This window comes from Sinocyclocheilus grahami, unplaced genomic scaffold, assembly GCF_001515645.1.
Source record: "Sinocyclocheilus grahami isolate Dianchi unplaced genomic scaffold, SAMN03320097.WGS_v1.1 scaffold1409.1, whole genome shotgun sequence".
In the NCBI taxonomy this organism is placed as follows: domain Eukaryota; kingdom Metazoa; phylum Chordata; class Actinopteri; order Cypriniformes; family Cyprinidae; genus Sinocyclocheilus; species Sinocyclocheilus grahami.
Window position 1 is genome coordinate 119898 of NW_015506588.1, and position 20891 is coordinate 140788.

Below are 20891 nucleotides of genomic sequence, written 5' to 3' on the forward strand. Positions count from 1 at the left end.
GCCCTCACGGGGCTTTTCTGGATCACAGCTGAGACGGAGGAGCGCCTCACATGATCGGAGTTATCAGGTATCCAGTGTGCTGCCGCTGCGTAGCGCCTCTCAGGAGAGGCTTGGTGGTGCCGATCGGGCTTCTCTAGCACAGAATTGGCCTCGTAGTGCTTCCCAGGATGCCCTCCCATCAGCCCCCATAGGTATCCCGAAACCCAGAGCGTATTCTTGCAGCTACCTGAGCAGACAGAATGAGAATGCCACATTCATTTTGGACAGGCAGGCATGCTGCAGAACTGCGACAGATGAGTGGCTACTCGTGCACAGAGGGGACGAGGCAAGAGCAAGCAGACATGCTTCTTCCTTACGGATGGCGCCTCACAGAACACAGGGTGTATTTAATGCAGACAGACGAGGGGGTAGTTACCCAGGGTTGCCCATCACCCCTCTCTTTAGTAGAGGTACAGATTATTTGCTCACTTCCAGAGCTGAAAGCCTGGGTAATACCTCTGCACCCTCCATAATCAGACCCTCACTGCTACCTGCGAAAAATTATGTCTCAGACCCTTCTACTGCTGCTGCTTCTTATATAGCTTCTGCCCTGGCCTCAATACAATGCCACATCATTGGTAGCTCCAGCACATGCCCCATCAAAGACCAAAGAACACCTCTCACTGCCAACCACATGCCCCACAATGCAAAGCAGTTACAGCCCAGGGGGCGGGCTGACAGCCTTCAGGAGCCTATCAGAGAGGTAGCTCATGGAGGTCGTTCTTCTTCTTGTTCTGCCGCCTCTAAACCCCATAGAACAAAGCAGGGTGGATCCAAGCCCATATTAACCAGTAACGGAACAGTTCCTCAGCAACCTAGGTACACAGAACCACAAACCCACGCCAACGAGAAGACGGTGGAGGGTATTGAGGGCCAAGATGCCACTGTAGTTGTGGTTCGGAGGGAAAAGAAGTCTGGATCTCAACCTATCCGCCACCCTTCCTACATCATGGCAGTGAACGAGATGGAAAGAGGGGCTGAACCACCTGCAGACTCCAACACATGCTGGCTGCCCAACAATACCAGACAAGAAATGCACATGAGGAAGCAAGGAGACCAGTGTAAAACCTCCTTCTCAAGCAACCTTGATGACTCCCTGGACTCCATTCCCTTCATTGGTGAGAGTTCTTTCAGCTAGATAACTATGGATGATGTTGCTATAGCAACTGTTCAGTCTACACTAAAGGGAGATGAGTTTTGATAACATTATCAGGCATATATATATATATATATATATATATATATATATATATATGTGTGTGTGTGTGTGTGTGTGTGTGTCTATGTGTGTGTGTGTGTGTGTGTGTGCGTGTTTGATTTTTACCTTAGTTAAAAAAATTATTTTGTCCTGTAGCAGAAGTGGCACATGCAAAACTATGGTCATGGATTTGATTCAGAGAAAATGCGTGAAATGATAAAATGTACACACTGTACAAGTCTCTGGATAAAAGCATTCCAAATTCAGAAAAGTATATTTTGTATATACATAAATGTGTAGACTTTGACATATTCAAAATGGATTTGCATATGCAAACTGCATATCTTTTGGCTGTTTGCTTGTTTCATTATTATCTAATGTAGCTTGTGTGTTTACCAAAGCGGTTGTCAGAATGTGTTCCTGTTGGATCTCTATTTATCACATTAAGCAGCTGAGAGGACATTGTTGTATGTTTTATATTATTCATAGTAAACTAAACATCTTAACTTTATCCCCTGACTTTTAAAACAAGGAAGTCATTGTCTACTCCACTCAAGTCAGGACTTGATGAATTTGCTTTTTATTGCTCAGATAACTCATTTAAAAGGCCACACTGTTTCTCCATCCCTAATGGCCCAGACTTTGCATAGAGAGCTTTAGAGCAAATGGTGTACAGGAGTGGGTTTTTATGATGATAAATAGTAATAACAGCAGGATGAACAGCTCAACCCAAAGCAAACAAAGTTAAGCAGAGAGGAATAAAGAGTAATCTGAGTTCTATTAATGTCTGTGTGTGTGAGAGAGGAGCTTTTAAAAAAAAAGCAGTTTTGTGTATTTCAAGTCATCAGTCTTCCTCACAATATTGGCCAATCTCTAGACATTACAGACATACCTAGAGATGCCCTAGGTATGTCCTACATGTAGACATCTCAGTTTGTGATAGGCCATCACAAATGGTTGTGCTTCTTAAGAAACAGTTCCATACTCCACCAGATTTGGAATGCAGCTAGACCGTGTTGTAGCTCAAGAGTGTTCATGGAGCTCATGGGTTCATGGAGTCACTGGGAGCATCTCTAAACTGTAATGTACACCAGTACAGTGATAGGACATGACATCATAGTCCACAGGGGCACAGATAATGTGACATATTGACACATTCCACCCAAGGCAGCGGGACTGAGGAAGCCACTTGGACTGCCATTCCCTGACACTTTCACACTCCCTCCAGTTCGTCCACAGCTCAGAAACCTCACACAAACAAGAGGGCAGTAAAGTGATATGACAAAGTAATGGAACATGCCAATGGAAACTCGTTCAAAGATTGCTCTCTTTTTTTTGGATTAGTTACGGAGATGCCAGTCTCTATTTTTTTTTTTTTTTTGATTTGGTAGAATGTGTTTTGTTTGGTAGACTGTTTTGACGTTAATTTGATATACTTTGGTTTGGGTTTGGTTTTATAGACTTTAAAAAAAATTTTTTTTTGATAAACTGTTACTTTTGTTATGGTGTGGTTAATATTTAACTGTGGTAGACTGTGTTGGGTTTGGTTTGGTAGACTGTATTTAATAGATCATGTTTTATGTTTGATAAGATTAAAAAAAAAATTGTGATACAGAGCCAGTCAACAGTGCTGGGTTTTACATATCTAGGCTTTCAAACTGATGAATTATCATGCATGAAGTTTAAAGTCAAGTTATAGAATTGTAAATAATATGCCAATGAATACCGCATATGCATCACTGCCTAAAGTTTATTAGTGTATTATACAGAGAGTGCAGGGAGAGCAATCACTATGAGAAATTATGTGGTTAAAATGTAATATTTTACCCAGTGATGCAATCTGTCTGCCCTAGAGTTTGTGTGTTGTCTGTGTAGTGGGAGGCTTATCGGTTTAATAAATGCTCACTACTTTCTAGCTTTATGAGTAAGCATGTTTCCTCCAGACTGTCTGATTCTGTTGTCTCTATTGCACTACATAAATCCATATAGAACAAAGATAATCTTATGAGTGTCTCTCATGTCTGTTGTTATCAGACGAGCCGTCAAGCTCCAGTAACAACCGTGACACCACACATATTCCTGCATCTGCCGTGATTTCCAGCACGCCTGTCATCACCACCATCCCACCCAGTCCAACGTTCCCTTCTCCCGTAATACGCCGACAACTGTCCCACGACCAGGGTGAAGAACATCTCTGCCAACACTTACAATATCTCAGTTGCATCATAAATGTGCTTTTGTTTTTAACCGTGAGTTCTCCAATATCTTCAACCTAGATTCTTTACGACTCACGATTATGGAATCAGATTCTGGAGCTAAAACGGAGCGTTCCAGATCCTTTGATGAGGGCTTGGATAACTACAGAGAAGAAGAGAGAGAGTACGTTTACAGTCAGGACAGGAAGTCATAAGCTACCTGTACAGTGACCACAAGGTTGAAGAGTCAGTCATCTTCTATTGCTGCCTCTTGCACTATATGACCTCTCTGTTTACTGTGTCTGTACAGGCGGTCGATTAAACACACCCATGGATTCAAGGGCCTTAGAAAGGTAAATGAGACTGCTGTAATGAAGATAAAACATGACAAATTATTACTAGTTCACACACACCTTAGATAAAGTTATGTCCTGTTGGCATCTGATCTCCAGCTAACATTAAGTCTGTCAATTTAATGATCATTTTGTCATTTCTTGTTAAAATATTAATTGTGCACCCTGACCTGTATGCAAGTTCATAATAAAAAAAAATATATATATTTTTTGGTAAATGAATGGCACTTAAAATGATTGTAGTGAGATGGAAAGAGAGTTTCCAAAACACTGTCTTTTTCAAAACTCCCGCTTTTTGAGATGAGGACTCAAGAGTGCCTTAATTGCTTTCATCTGACATAATTTCCGACATTATTTTGTGTGGCTGTAGTACTGCAGTTGCACATTGCGTTGTCTTTGTATTTCTTCTTTTTTTATGATGGGTGGCAAACCAGCGTTAAAGTGCAGTACTGACAATATTTTGGAGTATCAACTAGTTATTCTTTATTGTCTTTATTATTATTTATCTTTATTATAATTATTTTCTTTCAGCAGCAAATATCGATATATGTTATTGATTCATTAATCAACATGATTAATTTGATTAAAAATTTTAATTGATTGACACTCCTAATTAAAATGAACCCTTTATTCAGAGCAAATGTTCTGTCTTTTAGCATTGCTTGTGATTACATTTAATAATCTGCCTTCTTGTTCAATTTGATTACTGACTATTGAACTCAGTGGTCTTCCAGTTACCAAACTGATAAAGCATCTCATAGGGTTTTCAATGGCAGTTTTCAAAAAGGGTGAATCCTGGCTGATCCATGTTTGGTGTGTTTCAGGCTGTTGACAGATCCTCTGAGGACTCTACTTCAGATGTCTTCACTGATGCCACAAAGGAGGGTCCACTTCATTTCCGGCAGCTCAACTCAGATAAGGGAAAGGTACACACCACCACTAAACACCAAAATTCACATTCATGATTTCTCTTGTGCTGGGTCCCAGTACGGAATGAAGGTGTTTTCAGAGCATGCTGGTCTCTTATGCTGTAGGAGTCCTTGTCATATTGTAAACGTGTTGCAACGAGTCTTTGAACCTCTAAATTAATGAGAACAGCTATTGTATATTTGCGATTTTAACTTCAAACATGGTTTATTCAATCAAATTTTCATAATTCTGTTGTCTTTTCTACAGCGTGTTGGCAGTGGCATGCGGTCATGGAAGCAGATATACGCTGTGCTTCGTGGCCACTGCCTCTACGTGTACAAGGACAAGAGGGACGGACAAACCAACGCCAACTCCCAGATTGAAGAAGAGCCTTTGCCAATCAGCATCAAAGCCTGTCTGATTGACATCTCCTACAGCGACACAAAGCGGAAGAACGTCCTTCGGCTGACAACATCAGACTGTGAATACCTGTTCCAGGCGGAAGATCGTGAGGAAATGCTGTCATGGATCCGAGTCATTCAAGAGAGCAGCAATTTGGATGATGAGGTGAATGATCAGTAATCATAAACACACTTTTTTTTTATCCAAAAACAATTTCAGTTCATGCATACAAATAAAGGAGCATTACCTGCCATTAAGGTGGCGACTTTAGAATTCATACTTAAGTGTACCAGTTATGTACTTACTCACTATCCGAATTAGGTTAAGACAGACTTGGATGCTTGGAGTTTGGTTTTGTTTTTTTGTTTTTTTTACTGAATCCATTTTTGATGAGAGTTTTGTTGAAGCCGAGCCCTAGTGGTAAGTGCTCATGCTCCTACACGTTGAGCTGTGGTGCTCCTGAAGGTTAATACAATTTGGCATCCAGATCTCTTCGCATTAACCCCTATTTGCCCCATCAAGTCACCTGCATGTCTTCTCTATACAAGCCTTCTCTGTTCTTGCACATCGGATGAGAATTGTCATGCTTTGGCTGGCACAACTCAAAGATATCGCACTCCAGAAACGTCTGTACTTGTGTGCTAAAGTTCAAGGTGGCAAGCCACAATAGTGAATCGAATGACTGTATTTTTTTATTTTTTTTTATTTTATTTTTTTTTCTCTTCTATTCCAGTAAAAATTATCTTTCTTATGTACAAAATTAAATCTTATATACCTCATAAATCAAGTGGCATCAATGATATTTCTGCATAGACCTTATTCAAGTGACGCTGCCAGTGTGTGTACAAATTTCAGATTTCAAAGTTGTCAAAAAGCTAGAAACATGTTGGAAAATGTTAAACTCACATCAGACTCTTTTACAACTATTTTTCACTTAAGACAACTGATTATATCTTCATTGATGCATTTTGAGTATAAAAAAACTGAACATTATCTATATCCTTAATTACTTTTGAGGATCACTTGCATCATTGTTTTATATTGTCACATCGCACAGCTCTAAAACTTGATCTATGGTAACGCACTAAGGCACTATAAACATAACAGCATGACTTTCTATAAAGCTGCTTTGAAGCAATGTGTATTGTGAAAAGCGATACACAAATAAATTTGACTTAACATTGGCTCAGCCGTTGCCATGGGTTTTATGGTGGAACAGTCTGTTGGTAGACCAATGGCAGATGGGAAACCTGTTTTTAAAAATGAAACAATCATTACTTTTGCAGTTTCGTTTAGTGACGTAAGTGGTACACAATCCACATTTCATCTTTGAATTATGAGGTAAGTCTATCCAGGTCTAGTGCCTGATATAGATATGGAGAATGTTTTGGACTTCCTCATGAATCATGGAAAGAGTCCCTATTTAAAGAACCTTCTTACAATAGCTGAACATAACCTAGGGCTTTTTTGAAAATAAATAGTAACTTTTCAGAAAAACCCATGGCATCTACACTATAGCACGTCATCGTCTGTCTTCTTTCAGCACTGGGTTATGCACAAGCCCTCTGGTGTGTTTGGGGATTCCACTCTTATATTTCATCCACTCGTCTGACACCAGCTTTTGTCTGCCGTTTCTCTCTTTCCTTCTTCCTTCTGTAGAATGCAACTGTAACTAGCACAGACCTCATCAACCGGAAAATAAAAGAGTACAACACTCTAATGAGGTAAGCAGGAAACAGGGAAGTGTCCTCATCATATTGTGTAGTCTTCTTCCACTTCTAGATCTTGACTTGGTTTCTGTGTGTTGCAGTCCACCGAGCAGTAAGACAGAACCCTCACCCAGGGCCTCCCGTCAGTCCCTAAGCATCAGGCAGACGTTACTTGGTGGTAAAGGGGAGAATAAAACCACAAGCCCTCACTCACCAAACAAGGACCAAGACAGGAAAGCCATGCATAAAGGTAACAGCATCAAGGACACTTACTCGTTGTATTTTATTCAGTACATTAAAGTATCATTACAGTGCTTGTGTATGTTAAGTATTTTTTTGTGCTTAGAGTATTTTGCTTAACAACATGCTAACATCAAACTGTAATCAACTGTAAGTGAGTCACAAGTAATTTCATTAGTGCTGTTGGTTAGTGCCTAATCAATCTGTGAGTTTCCTTTTGGGTAGGGTGCTCTCTTAGAAGATATATAGCTCACTATGTTTGAGACTAGGGTCTCTGTGACAAATTATTATTATGGTTGTCTATGAATAGATGAAACCAGCCCACCCAAGGATAAGGGCACATGGCGGAAGGGCATCCCTGGACTGATGAGAAAGCCATTTGAGAAGAAATCATCTCATGCAATCACATTTGGAGTAAGACTTGATGACTGTCCTCCAGCTCAGACCAACAGAGTAAGACCACAAAGAACATCCTCTCTCTTTCTCTCGCTGTTTCACTTGGCATTGCTGATTTCAGTGACATCCTAAAGCTGTCCTTTGTGAAAAAGAAGTATAATACACTTTAAAAGTGTAATATACTTTAATATACTTAAGTGCTAACTGAATATAATATTGTTGGGCACTGTAAAGGAATATAGATTATAGTTTAACTTTATAATAAATGCATTTATCTGATTTTTTTTTTTTTTTTACCAATTTACTGTTATAGTATAATATGTCTTTATATGTCATTTTCTTATTCTATTGTCTATGAAATATAGTTAAAGTATACTTTTGAATGTACTGACAGGTATTTATGGTAAACTACAATATACTTCGACCATTTATATTGAAACTTTTATGTTAATAAATGTGTAATGACACATTTGTAATAATGAAGTTGCAATTTATTGCATTTAAAATATACTAACTTTAAATCCAATACTAAATAACAAACTACATTTAAATCTATAATCCAGTACTTTACATGTGCTTTAGCATGCTAGTTAACACATCAAAATAAGTGTACTTCTATAAAGCACAATGATTAAAACAATGATTAAAATGTACTTTAAATGGGGTCATATGACGTTGCTAAAAAATAACATTATTTTGTGTATTTGCTCTAATGAAATGTGTTTATGCGGTTTAAGGTTAAAAAAAGCATTATTTTCCACATACTGTACATTATTGTTTCTCCTCTGTGCCCCACCTTTCTGAAATGCGTCGATTTTTACAAAGCTCATCGGTCTGAAAAGCGAGGTGTGCTCTGATTGGCCAGCTATCCAGTGCATTGTGATTGGCCGAATACCTCAAGCGTGTGATGGAAATGTTACGCCCCTTACCATACTGTGATGCCGTGTGACGAGACAAAACCAATAAAACCCCTTATAAACGAGGCATTTGTTGCATCCAGTGGGGACAAAGTTACACCTTCTTTCTTTGCATGAACATTTGGGTGGCGTTATGCAAATCTTCCCACAGAGTGACGTAGATATGTGGGGGCGTGTTTAAACGAGCCGTTTTAGGGGGGTGTGGACGAGTCTTAACTTTGATAAAGAATATCTCTTTGGGTTTGAGACTTTAGTCTTTGCAACTTTAGGGATCTTATCTATTCACGAACAGCTTGTAACACTCCAAAGAGAAAGGAAAACTTGAAATCGCATCATATGACCCCTTTAAATTAATGAATTTTACATCACCACAAAGTGCACTTTTTAAAAGTGTACCTAAGTGTGTTAAGAAAGACGATCATGAAAGTGTACTCTATTTAAGCACACTTATGTAGTCTTGAAATCTTTAATTTATTATCTGTCGTTTTTTATTTTTTGTTTTGTTTTATTGTTTTTACACTACAGGTGCACATTTCGTACAATTAAGCACACTTCTTTTTCTGAAGGGAGTGAGCTCTCGACAATAGTGATATTTTTAGCTGTAGGTGTTTAATAATGTTTAAAGAGTAATTGTTTAGTTTGTGGGATGAATGTAATTGCATTGGAACCTGTTACGTTTTTCATACTGCTGATTTTGGAGTAATATTTGTCTGTGTAAGCAACACGCATTCATATGGCATGCCGGTTTAGATTGGCTTGCAGGCATGTGACCGTTCTTTGTGTGTTTTAGTTTGTTCCTCTGATAGTTGAAGTGTGCTGTAAGCTGGTGGAAGAACAAGGACTGGAATACACTGGCATTTACAGAGTGCCAGGAAATAATGCCGCCATCTCCATCATGCAGGAAGAGCTCAATAACAAGGGCATGGGCGACATCAATATTCAGGATGATGTGAGTGTATATATCTGTCTGTGAGCATCTAGTTCAGGTGTCCGTATCATTTTCTCTGCTTCCTGCTGGAGGTCCTTTTTCATATTTTTAAAAATAAATTCTGTGTTCCTGGACAGAAATGGAAGGACTTGAATGTGATCAGCAGTTTACTCAAATCCTTCTTCAGGAAACTTCCTGAACCCCTCTTCACTAACGGTAAACGTCCTCGTTGGAAGTCCCTTGCTTGAGGCTCTTTATGACTCATATTTTATTTATATATCTTGCAATTGCTCAACATGAATTGTGTAGTTTTCCATCTAGTGGTTGTGAGTGAAATAGACATGTAATTTCAGTACCTGACAGCTGAAATGATTTTCCTTCATGATCTGGGCTCTATAGAGAAGTATGCAGACTTTATTGATGCCAACAGAATAGAGGATCCTGTAGAGAGACTCAAAGTGTTCAAAAGACTGGTAAGAAGCTGTTTATCTAATTACCATTTGTTAATAGTGGTAATAATGTCACTGTTTGTTATGGCAACCCTAAATAAACCTCTCATTTTTCAGCTTCATGAGTTGCCTGATCATCATTACGAAACACTGAAGTTCCTCTCCGCACATCTCAAAACTGTGGCTGAAAACTCGGAAAAGAACAAGGTAAAACATTTCTGGTAGCCCACAGGGATGTACACACAGAATGTGCGCTTCCGTTCAAAAACAACAAGATGACGTGCAACAGAAGAGAACAGAACACATAATTCAGGGCTCTCGAGACATGTTTTCAAGCTTTTTTCCAGATTTTCAGCGATCCGGATATTTAATTTGAAGCTCTTTTTTAAAAGTAAACATGCAATGAAGTTTGCAGCTTGTTTTAGTTGTTATTTTTTGAGTGAAGTGAGATATTCAGAAGTGGTGGGACTTGATTTTATCGATCAAAAATTGATTGGATGGCCATATGTGGTTGGAGGGAAGAGCTTGGTTGACATCAACCTAAAGCAGAGCAAGTTACTGTATAATAATGTGCACTGATGATTTGTACACAATAAGAACAGGAATGAATAAAGTAAACAAAACAGTAACAAGTGGTGCATTGGTCACATATTTTCTGTGTGAACACTCCCTTTTATATATATATATATATATATATATATATATATATATAAGGGAAATTACAGGCCTCTCTCATCTTTTTAAGTGGGAGAACTTGCACAATTGGTGGCTGACTAAATACTTTTTTGCCCCACTGTATAAAAGAGAGAAATGTCTCATCTTGCTCATTTGTCATTGTGTCAGATGGAGCCACGGAATCTGGCCATTGTGTTTGGCCCAACGTTGGTGAGAACATCTGAAGACAATATGACTCACATGGTGACACATATGCCAGACCAGTACAAGATTGTAGAAACGCTCATTCAGCATGTGAGTTCTTTAATCTACTTGTGTAGAAAGAAAACACCTCTCTCAAATGTGTCAGGTATTTGAGCATTGGTAAAAATAATTCTGAATGCAGTCTGGTGTTCTCTTGCAGTACGACTGGTTCTTCACTGATGAGAGTGACAAGGAGCCTACGGTGTGTATTAGTACAGCTGCTTTTTTTTTTTTATTTCCTTTTTAGATGTGTTTGCTAAGGTAGGCATCAGGGATTTGAACACACCCCTAACCCTAATTAACCCTTAAACTACTGAGTCTATCTCATCCATAACTGTGGATGTGCTCTTGCATTGTGGAGGCGAATTTTGCATCCACTAAAAATCTAGTTTCTCGCCGCAACTCTTCATTGATATGTTTTTTCTGTATGTCACTCAGGAGGAGAGTGCTGTGGAGTCTCAGCCTGTGCCTAACATTGACCACCTGCTGACCAACATCGGCCGGACGGGCACCTCTCCAGGGGAAGTGTCAGGTAACATGTGCCCTTGGTTGGACCCTCTCTGACAGGGGTTCAACTTTTAGACCCTTCTGCAAATAATAATTATGTCTAGAGCACACATGAGCTAAAAAAAACCTATAATAATGTTTCAGCTTTTTTTTTTTATATTAATGAAAAATGCTTTGCTTTTCTGAGAACAGAAGCAGTGTCTCCCTATGTTTTTAAACAAAAACTGTGCTATGGCTTAATTACAAAGCCTGTGTGAGTTTGTGCACTTTTTTGCCTACATTAGCTCACTTGGTGTGACCTTGAATTATTTGGTTTTGATTTTCACTTTCCATTCTTTAACTGATTTAATTTTAATTAACTTTCTGTCTTTATCCCTTTTCTGTTTTGCGTATTTGTCATGTTTGTATGAATCTCACAAAACCTGTCAAAGACATGGCCGGTTGATATCCCCCCCCCCCCCCCACCCACAGACCCAAAAAAACAAAAATTATCTCTTCACCCGTTTAGTGTGTCTTTCTCTGCGCGTTCAAACTCCACTGGGTCATCTCTGTAATTCTGCCAACTGCTGCACTAACACGTCATGTTCTTTCTCCAAGAGAAAACAAACAAATAGCTAAAGCCAAGTCGCAAAACACGCTTGCCAATCTCTGATCCCTCTGTCCCTAGTGCCCCTCTGTCGTGTGTCCTAAAGGCTTTCCCAGCATTCTCACATACTGATCTTGACACAGGACAAGTGGGCGGAGTCTATCACACCTTGATGTCACTGATGGACTCGATAGTGTCCGTGATGGGCAGCTGGAACTGTAGGAAGAGGGAGGACTGTTGCCCGCAGTGTAGCTGCCTAGTCTGCAGACACCCTCGCATTTTATGACATGGGCGATTGAGAAAAGAGAACAAAAAAGTGCAAAGGGAAAGCGCAGCAGAAGTGTTGGGTTCTGTGGGGTGTGGTTTGTGAGCTTACCTGGCGTAGAGCAGTGCTGCTGTCTCAAAGGCTCTTCGCCATCTCTCGCCCCCCTCTCTCTCTCTCTCTCTCTGAATGCTGGCCAAACGGAGAGACAGCATGGTAATGCTACTCGGCTCTGAATTTCACTCGGTCATACCATTTGTCACCATCAAGGGGTGTGCAGGGGGGCTCGGCTCGACAGAGAAGAAATAAGCCTCCAAAATGTGCAGTCTTTGCCATGGAAAATGAAATGGGAGCAAAGACAGCAGTGAATCAGTTGTTTAACTTTTCCTTGCTGCCATTCTGTCTTCCCATAATGTCATCTTTTCTACGTAGCTAGCCCCTCTCTGACCCCTGTCACATCTGAGCTTGGCTCATGCCTCAAGTGTCTCGTCTTCATTGTGGTCATGACAGAACACATCAGACCAGCCTCAGCACTGTCATTAAATATCCATTTCTGAATTACACACATTGTACTTGTGCTCAGAGTGGAAAGGGCTGTAGAATTGATGGGGTCATATGATGCTTTTTTAAAGATCATTATTTTGTGTATTTGGTGTATCAGAATATATTGACATGCTTTAATGTTCAAAAAACACATTATTTTTCAAATACTGTACATTATTGTAGGTCCTATATGCCCCGCCTCTCTCAAACGCTTCGTTTTCTACAAAGTCCCTCCTTCTGACAAGCGCAGTCTGACATGCTGCTTCAACACTAACTGCTGTTCCTGAAACCACGCCTTCTTTCTTTGCCTGCACATGTGGGCCGCATTATGCAAATATTTCCATATAGTGAGGTAGATATGTGGGGGCGGGTTAGAACGAGCCATTTTAGAGGGGTGTGGCAGAGTCTTAACTTTGATAAAGAATATCTCTTTGGTTTTGAGACTTTAGTCTTTGCAACTTCAGGGATCTTATCTATGCACAATCAACTTGTAACACTCCAAAGAGAAAGGAAAACTTGAAATCGCGTCATATGACCCCTTTAAAGGAACATCCAGGCTCAAAACAAGTTGAGCTGTGTGGACTGCATCTGTGACATGCAGAAAATAATTTTGAATTGTTTGAAAAAAATGTACAGTAATGCACTAAGAACTGAAGTCTTTAGCGGTGTTTAAAGGTATGTGAAACATTATTTTTGTTGAAGCTCTTATATTAAATCTACTTTATAAAAATGTGTTATTATGGTCCTGTTATTAGTGCTTCTGTTATATACAGAACAACTTTTGGTTGTATATTTAGCCACATTGTTTTCTGATTGAAGTATATTTTAATGTTAACAGTTTTTTTTACTGAAAGACAAGTCAAAATTTGCTGTTGCAACTGACAGAATGTCACAAATGGGTTTAACTTGTATTGGACCCAGTATTATGCTGACTACTTAAAATTATACTTGTATTGTAAATTATACTACTTAAAATTTATAGAGAATTACATTTCTCTCTGATTTCCTCTTGTCATTATAGGTTCTGTATATTTGCTTCTAAGGATCTTAGTATGTCAGAATCAGATGGTTACAGATTTTCATATAGGTCATATAATATAAATGTCACTCAGTGACACTGCCTGCTAGACCCTCATCGTTGTGTGTACTCTGTGGTCTTGTGTCACTCTCCATGCATCCTATTAGTTGCATTTATTCCTTCATAAAAAGGTTAATCAAGTCCAGCTGATCTCTTTTGCAACCACAAAAATTCCTTTTGTACCAGATTCATATTACCATATTGTCTGTGTTTGCTGGATGGTCTCGTGAAATATTGCCCCCTACTGGTGAATATGTATGTGAGCGTTACGATAAAACAGCACTCACTCGTTCGTTTGCATGCACGCCTGCCATTCCTCTCCCATTCATTTGCCATGCATGCATACTCCCTGTCATTCCTCTCCCATTGTTTGCCATGCTCTCATCGTCATGCACACCCTTTCTTCATGCATGTTTCTCTGCTTATCACCTACTGTCTGTATATCAGTTTATTTATTTATTTATTTTTAGATCAGTAGAAGGACATGTGCAAGCCACTAACCATGTATCATTTTTCTTTACTCCACAGATTCACCAACCAGTGACTCTGCTAAATCTAAGGTGAGTTTGACTCTTGGACCGCGGCTACTTCTCTGATAGGGCAGGTATAGTGGGTGAGTGTAGTTCTTGCACCAGGCTGACACACTCCACCACTCCCAGTCCAGCACCTGAGAGCCAGTTTCCATCTTGAAGAGACTGGACAGATGGATCAGAGGCCATCATGCCATGCTTTGAACATGCACTGCATTCAGTGTAACAGGGAAATTAGATGTTGCTAAAAGGTGCACTAAGCATCTCTGCCTAGGGGTGGGAATCGAGAACCGTGTTTTACAAAATACTGCAAGCAAAGTATCTACATGCTGTTTGGCTCTGTTAACAGTTCTTGAATGGCCAATGTATAAACTTGGTTCTAATGTATAAGCTTGGATCTAATGTCTAATGAATCAACCTTTCAAACAGCCTGTCACTTACTGAATTAATATCTGACAGACATTCACTGAATGAAGTCATCACATTTCAACCATATTTTTTGTTCGTATGACAATATGACAATGTGTCTTCTAATATGAAGATAAACATTGGGAATACGTTGTTGTAATAAACTTTAGGAAAGTTAAAGTATGTTGCAAAAATAGTATTGTTTTTGTTTAGTACATTTTATAATAAAAAAAAAACACAATACAATATATCATACAAAGTAGTTAGACTCAAATATTTGGTGCTTCCTTAAAAGTACGTCAACCATATTTTTTGTTCGTATGACAATATGACAATGTGTCTTCTAATATGAAGATAAACATTGGGAATACGTTGTTGTAATAAACTTTAGGAAAGTTAAAGTATGTTGCAAAAATAGTATTGTTTTTGTTTAGTACATTTTATAATCCAAAAAAAAACACAATACAATATATCATACAAAGTAGTTAGACTCAAATATTTGGTGCTTCCTTAAAAGTACTAGAAGTAGTGTTAACTGGATTAAGATTTCCATCCCTTTTTCTGTCATCTAGCTCCAGCTTTGTTTTCAGATGCAACCCATGCAGCTTTTTCCATGTGCTAGTGCTGTTGGTGTTGCGGGTGCTGCTTGTGCTATGTGGCTGTTCAAAAAAAAAAAGAGGCCTCATTTGGAGCTCTGTGACTGTCTCTAATGTTTCTTTCTATGTTCAGTCCTTCAACCTCTGATTTGTGCTGCTATCAGAGAAGCAGGTGGAGTACTCTGGGTTATCCACCTGCAATGGCAGCGGTTGGGCTTTTTATTCCATGTTTTCTTGCTAGGCCTTAGTGCTTTATGGCTCTTTGGTTTACAAGGTTTTGTTTTCCCTTCAACTGAATCTGTCACTCTTGTTTTCTCTTTCTGTCCAGGGCTCCTGGGGATCAGGGAAGGACCACTGCAGCCGCGAGTTCCTTCAGCCACGAGTCTCCTCCATTTTTGCTGCGGCCAACCGCAAACGAAAGAAGCACAAGGAGAAGCTGCAACCCAGCAGCTCTGATGACGACCTTGATATCATGTTCACCATGAAAGATAACCCAACTCAAAAGCAGAACCGCCAAAGCCAGGAGGAGGTGGCAGGCAGGTCAAATCCATGCGGAAAATCACTTGTTGGAGAGAAGAAGAACAGCATAAGTGCAGAGTCCGCCCCGAAGAACAAGAAGGAGCACAGAAACTCTTTCTTTATGAAAGACAAACCCTCTTCAGCTCTCTCCCCCTCGCCCAAGCTCTCGTGTTCACCTGGTTACAACCGCCGCACCTCTGGTCCTTCCAGATCCACCCAATCAGATCCTTCCTCACAGTTAGATGAGACCACCTCAGACTTGGGTACCATGAGCTCTGGAGCCTCCGTACCCAGAACCAGACCTCGGAAATGGTGCACAACATCACCCGCCCCTGAGCAATTACCCGCTCCTGGAGGGGCTTCGCTAACTGCAGAGGTGAGCTCTATTACGTCTGACTACTCAACCACTTCCTCTACCACCTTTCTGACAGGAGTGGAGTCCATCACATTAAGTCCAGAGGTGCAGTCTGTGGCAGAAAGCCGGGGAGGAGACGAGGCAGATGACGAGCGCAGTGAGCTCATCAGTGAGGGGCGGCCGATGGAAACCGACAGCGAGAGTGACTTCCCAATGTTTAGCTCTGGCATCACTGGACTAGACATACCAACCACAGAAGATGGCGGCAACAGTACACCCAAACTAGCTTGCCGCTTGCTGCCCTCCCATAAGCTGATAGAATGCAACTCTCTGCCCAGGAGGCGATCCCAGCGACAAAAGACGGACAGTGATTCATCTGTGGAGGCAGGCGCTGGTGGTGGCAATCAAGGGGTCAGCAAGAATGAATCAAATAGACTGTCTCGAGTTCTGGAGGTGATGAAGAGTGGCCGTTCCACCGGCAACCTGAGTGCCTCATTGCGTACTGAATCGGACCGCGTTGAGCCAGCGTGGCATCTTAAAATCACAGAGAGACTCAAGTTCCGTCTACGTGCCTCTGCCGATGACATGTTCGGTGTTGGCACGCAAAAGACCCGCTCTACGGAGATGCGTGGTAAGAAAAAGGGCATCCGCCGACGGCATACTATGGGTGGCCAGCAGGATTTTGCTGAACTAGATGTCATTCATGACTGGAGGGAACAGGGTGGGGTGGACCAAGGTGCCGAACTGTCTGCTGTGGAGTGCCTCAAACCCAAGTGTGTCTCTCAGGACATGTCTGTCCGGAACTGGATTGCTCGTGAGCATCGTCAAACTGAGGGCTCCCAGGCCAGTTTAGAGTTGAAAGGTCAAGATGGTTTAGAGACAGCAAAAATGGAAGAGACCCATTCAGAGAGTGCTGAGAGACTGTCTCCCTCTGCCTCTCCATGTCCACAGTCCAGCTCCGAACAAGTAAACGGAGGTGCGTCAAAGGGCAAATCCAGAAACAGTCAGAATTCTGGAGCTGATGCTCATCCACAAAAATTGTCAGGAGCCCAAGTGGTGCGCTCACGATTCTACCAATATCTTTAAAAGAAAAGAATAATCTGCATGTGTGTAAGAATGTCATAATGTGTGTGTAAAGGCCTGTTCAAACCAAGGTGAATGTTTGGTGTGAAAATTCTGTGCATTTTCACATTTCACAGACACAAACTGTTAATGCATCTGTTTAGACCCACGTGAACATTTGCATGCCATCCATGCAACAAATCACTTTTCCATCACACTGTGAAGAAAACTGGCCAACCAGTAAGATTTGCACTTTTTGTGGCATGCCTATAGCCGCCGTTACATAAAGTGACTTGCTAAATGGCAGTGAATAGTATAAGAATCCGTAACCAGATCTATCGTCTCTGTACTCTTTTATTTGGTTTTGTTGGATAAGCACCACAGCGAATACAAAAATCTAAATGGCTGTTTTAAATCTTGTAAATAGTATTTGATTTTCTTTCTCTTACAACCAGGTGTCAGAAAAGTTGCACAGCGCTTTGTGTATCGGGGTCACCAGGCTGACCAGGGTATTTCTGCTTTTCTATAAGCGCCTGTCAGAGAGTGCATTTGCATATTCATTCAACCTCTCTGAAGTTTTGTATGTACTGGTCTGAAAAGACAAGTTGTATGTGAAAATTAGGATGAATTTTCGTACCAAACATGCATGTTGGGATGAACAGGCCTTAAACTGAATGAGTGTAGTTAGAGCTAAGGTTACTCCACCCTTATTTTCCATCTCCATGCCCTTTTTTTTAAATATGAATATATATTATAAATATAAATTGTATATATCTATATGTATAGGCTTATAAAAAGTAACTGGAGTAATTTTAACATTTTTGAGTTACCTGACTCATTGTTTGTGGATCAGTACTGGAGTTGTTTTCTTGAAAGCTAGTAATATATGCATGACGGTGAAGTGGCCTGCTATTCAGAGGCTGAACAATACCAGTGTTTACCGACTGCCTCTGCTGCTGCGAGAGCACAATTTTTCTGACTTGGACAGACATGCATTTGCGAAACTGTTACTGAAGGATACTAATATCAAAGGAAAAGAAAAGGCATCTCATCCAAGGTTAGGACAAAATAAAAAAAAAAAATAAAAAAAAGAAAACTCCTGATATTGCTCATATGAAGGATGTAATATGCTTGCTGTTATATTGACTAACACGTAAATTGCTTGTTGCAGTTTTCATTAGTGAAAAAAATGTATTTTTTTAATTATTATTATTATTAATTATTATTATTAGTCTGAAGGTTAGCCTTGATATGGGCTGTTTTCTGAGCTGTGTGCTGTGGAAATCTCTTTTACAGTGCATCATAACAGCCAGACATAAATGTGGAAGAAGAATGAAATCTTTTATATTTCCACAGGACATTGTGAAAGTAAGTGCTAAACTGAAAGCACCAGAGCCTGAACATATGTAGCAGTACCAGGCTTACTGGTATTGGCATGTTGAACCATTTTAATGCAAAGTACAACCTAACAGCAAATAAGTCATAAAATCACAAGGAATACTATTTCCTTACAAAAAAAAGTGCCTCTCAACTGGTTCTGGTGACAGGAAAGGTGCCATTTCTTAATTTTGTTGTTTGTTAATATAGAATATGTATTGTGAATGAATGACTGAATTTTATCAGAAAAAAAAGAAAAATAAATTTTTATACAAAACGATGCAAAAGCAGACCCAGAGCTTCCACTGCTTTATAAGTCATAGTTTTAAGTCATCACGTGCTTTGCCACTGGATACCCTGGTCTTTTAATGGGGCAATAAGTTAAATGTGTATATTTTTTTGTGTATGTTACCTTTGTCAAAAAGTCACACATTTTTGTCCGAGCTAACCAGTGTAGTAGACAGCATGTGATTCCTCGGGAGAGTATGCATGCTATCATACTTGTGTGTGCGGATTCCATCTTACCTCTGAATGCTCATGTGTGTGACTCCCAGCTGCAAAGAATAAAAAAACAACAACACTGGAAATAAATTATCTTTGCAGCTTCTTCTTATTGTCATTGGTAATCTATGTAATGTAGACTCTAGGTCTAGCAGTCTCTTAGTTTGGACACATAGGTACACTTTACTATTCTTTATTAGTATCCCCCCCCCACCAGCAACTCCAAACCTTTGACTGGTAGAGTAAATGTGTGTTTAATTCAATTAAATATATAAATGCTCAATGTTGTTCGCGTTCTGAACAGAAGAGGGCATTGTGCATTCATAACTGCCTCAAAACAAGGAATTTGTTTCTGTATCCGAGCAGAATGGCCTATAGTTAGGGCAGTACAAAATATTATTATTATTATTATTAGAGTGACTTAACTGTCTGACTGACTTAAGTCCAAAAACACCTTGCAGAGTGGTTATTGTATAACATTGTGTAAAACCCTAGTTACTAGTGAGTGTTTATGTTGGCTGATTGTTTTTAACAGCTTGAATCCCAGTTTACGAAACTTTTGAATTATAAAAGAATATTCAACAAAGAGTTCTAAACCTTGAACCAAACAGACTAGCTCTGAAATGAATTTCAAACAAATAAAAAAAAAACTAAAACAAAACTGATATACAAGACTGCATTTAAGTGGAATTATGATCAAACTCACTATAAAGTGTTGACCGTTAGATAATTAAATATATATATTTTTTTATGAAACGGATACATTTTTTTTGTTATTAAACTCAAACCTTTTCACTTGTAAGTAACTAACTAGTACTCCTAGCTACTGTTCAAGATGTCTGTTAGAGATCGCTTCATCTGGAAATCATCTGCTGTGTACAAACATCTGATAGACGTCTTTAAGATGTCATAAATCATAAACATCTATTTGATATCTGATAGGAAACATCCTATAGACATATTGCAGATGAGCAAACACTAATCAATATGTCTTGCAGATGTAAATGCAGACGTCTCTGTGATGTACATGTGCTATCGGAATGGTATGATTTTCATTTCCATTTGAATTTATTATGTGAATATGTTATTGTCATTTAACCCTCTACCGCACGGGCTGGTCCTTGTTTGTTACTGACGTTTTAGTTTGCTTTCAGCAACTAGAGGAACTGAGCTGCTTCTTTGCCAGATTTGTGAGAGAATCGGACGATGCAGCTTTACCACAGCTGGACTCTGCGGACTGTTTGCTCACTTTTCAGACGCATCAGGTTAAGTGAGTCCTGAGAGCAACAAATGCCAAGAAGCCAGCTGGACCAGATGGAATCCCAGGCAGGGTCCTCTGAGATTGTGCGCATCAGCTTGCAGATGGGAGGTTCAACTTCTCCTGAAAGATCGCAATGCAGCTTTTAGATCTGGCAACAAAAACTGTACAGCGTTTCTAGGCACAACCTCAAGAAAGGGATCAAATTAATCAAATCTGCATATAAAGAGAAGATCGAGGATCACTTTACCTCTAGGGACTCAACACGCATGTGGCAGGGTATGCATCATATAAACAACTTCGGGGGCAGCAGAGACCCTATGACAGCAAGTAGTATCACGCTGGCTGAGGAACTGAGCTGCTTCTTTGCCAGATTTGTGAGAGAATCGGACGATGCAGCTTTACCACAGCTGGACTCTGCGGACTGTTTGCTCACTTTTCAGACGCATCAGGTTAAGTGAGTCCTGAGAGCAACAAATGCCAAGAAGCCAGCTGGACCAGATGGAATCCCAGGCAGGGTCCTCTGAGATTGTGCGCATCAGCTTGCAGATGTTTTACAGATATATTACATCTCTCACTGGCACATGCTGTTGTACCAGCCTGCCTTAAATCTGCCACTATTATTCCAGTGCCCAAGCAGTCCAGCACCACTTCCC

The 20891-nt window shown here is 40.0% G+C and overlaps 1 protein-coding gene across 1 annotated transcript in view; it reads left to right on the plus strand.

The window, feature by feature from the left end:
• The window catches only part of LOC107570046 (rho GTPase-activating protein 21-like), a gene marked incomplete at its 5' end in the record, with an annotated part of 48035 nt that extends 28866 nt beyond the window's left edge, over positions 1-19169 (plus strand). Inside the window, 18 exons of the mRNA XM_016256240.1 lie at positions 11-1157; positions 3272-3418; positions 3514-3616; positions 3743-3785; positions 4610-4711; positions 4962-5261; positions 6756-6820; positions 6907-7055; positions 7356-7498; positions 9149-9307; positions 9424-9502; positions 9686-9759; positions 9853-9942; positions 10579-10704; positions 10814-10855; positions 11092-11185; positions 14158-14189; positions 15492-19169. Coding sequence (XP_016111726.1) covers positions 11-1157; positions 3272-3418; positions 3514-3616; positions 3743-3785; positions 4610-4711; positions 4962-5261; positions 6756-6820; positions 6907-7055; positions 7356-7498; positions 9149-9307; positions 9424-9502; positions 9686-9759; positions 9853-9942; positions 10579-10704; positions 10814-10855; positions 11092-11185; positions 14158-14189; positions 15492-17123 — 4527 coding nt within the window. The remainder of the gene's footprint in view (positions 1-10; positions 1158-3271; positions 3419-3513; positions 3617-3742; positions 3786-4609; positions 4712-4961; positions 5262-6755; positions 6821-6906; positions 7056-7355; positions 7499-9148; positions 9308-9423; positions 9503-9685; positions 9760-9852; positions 9943-10578; positions 10705-10813; positions 10856-11091; positions 11186-14157; positions 14190-15491) is intronic.
• Between the last annotated feature and the right edge of the window lie 1722 nt (positions 19170-20891).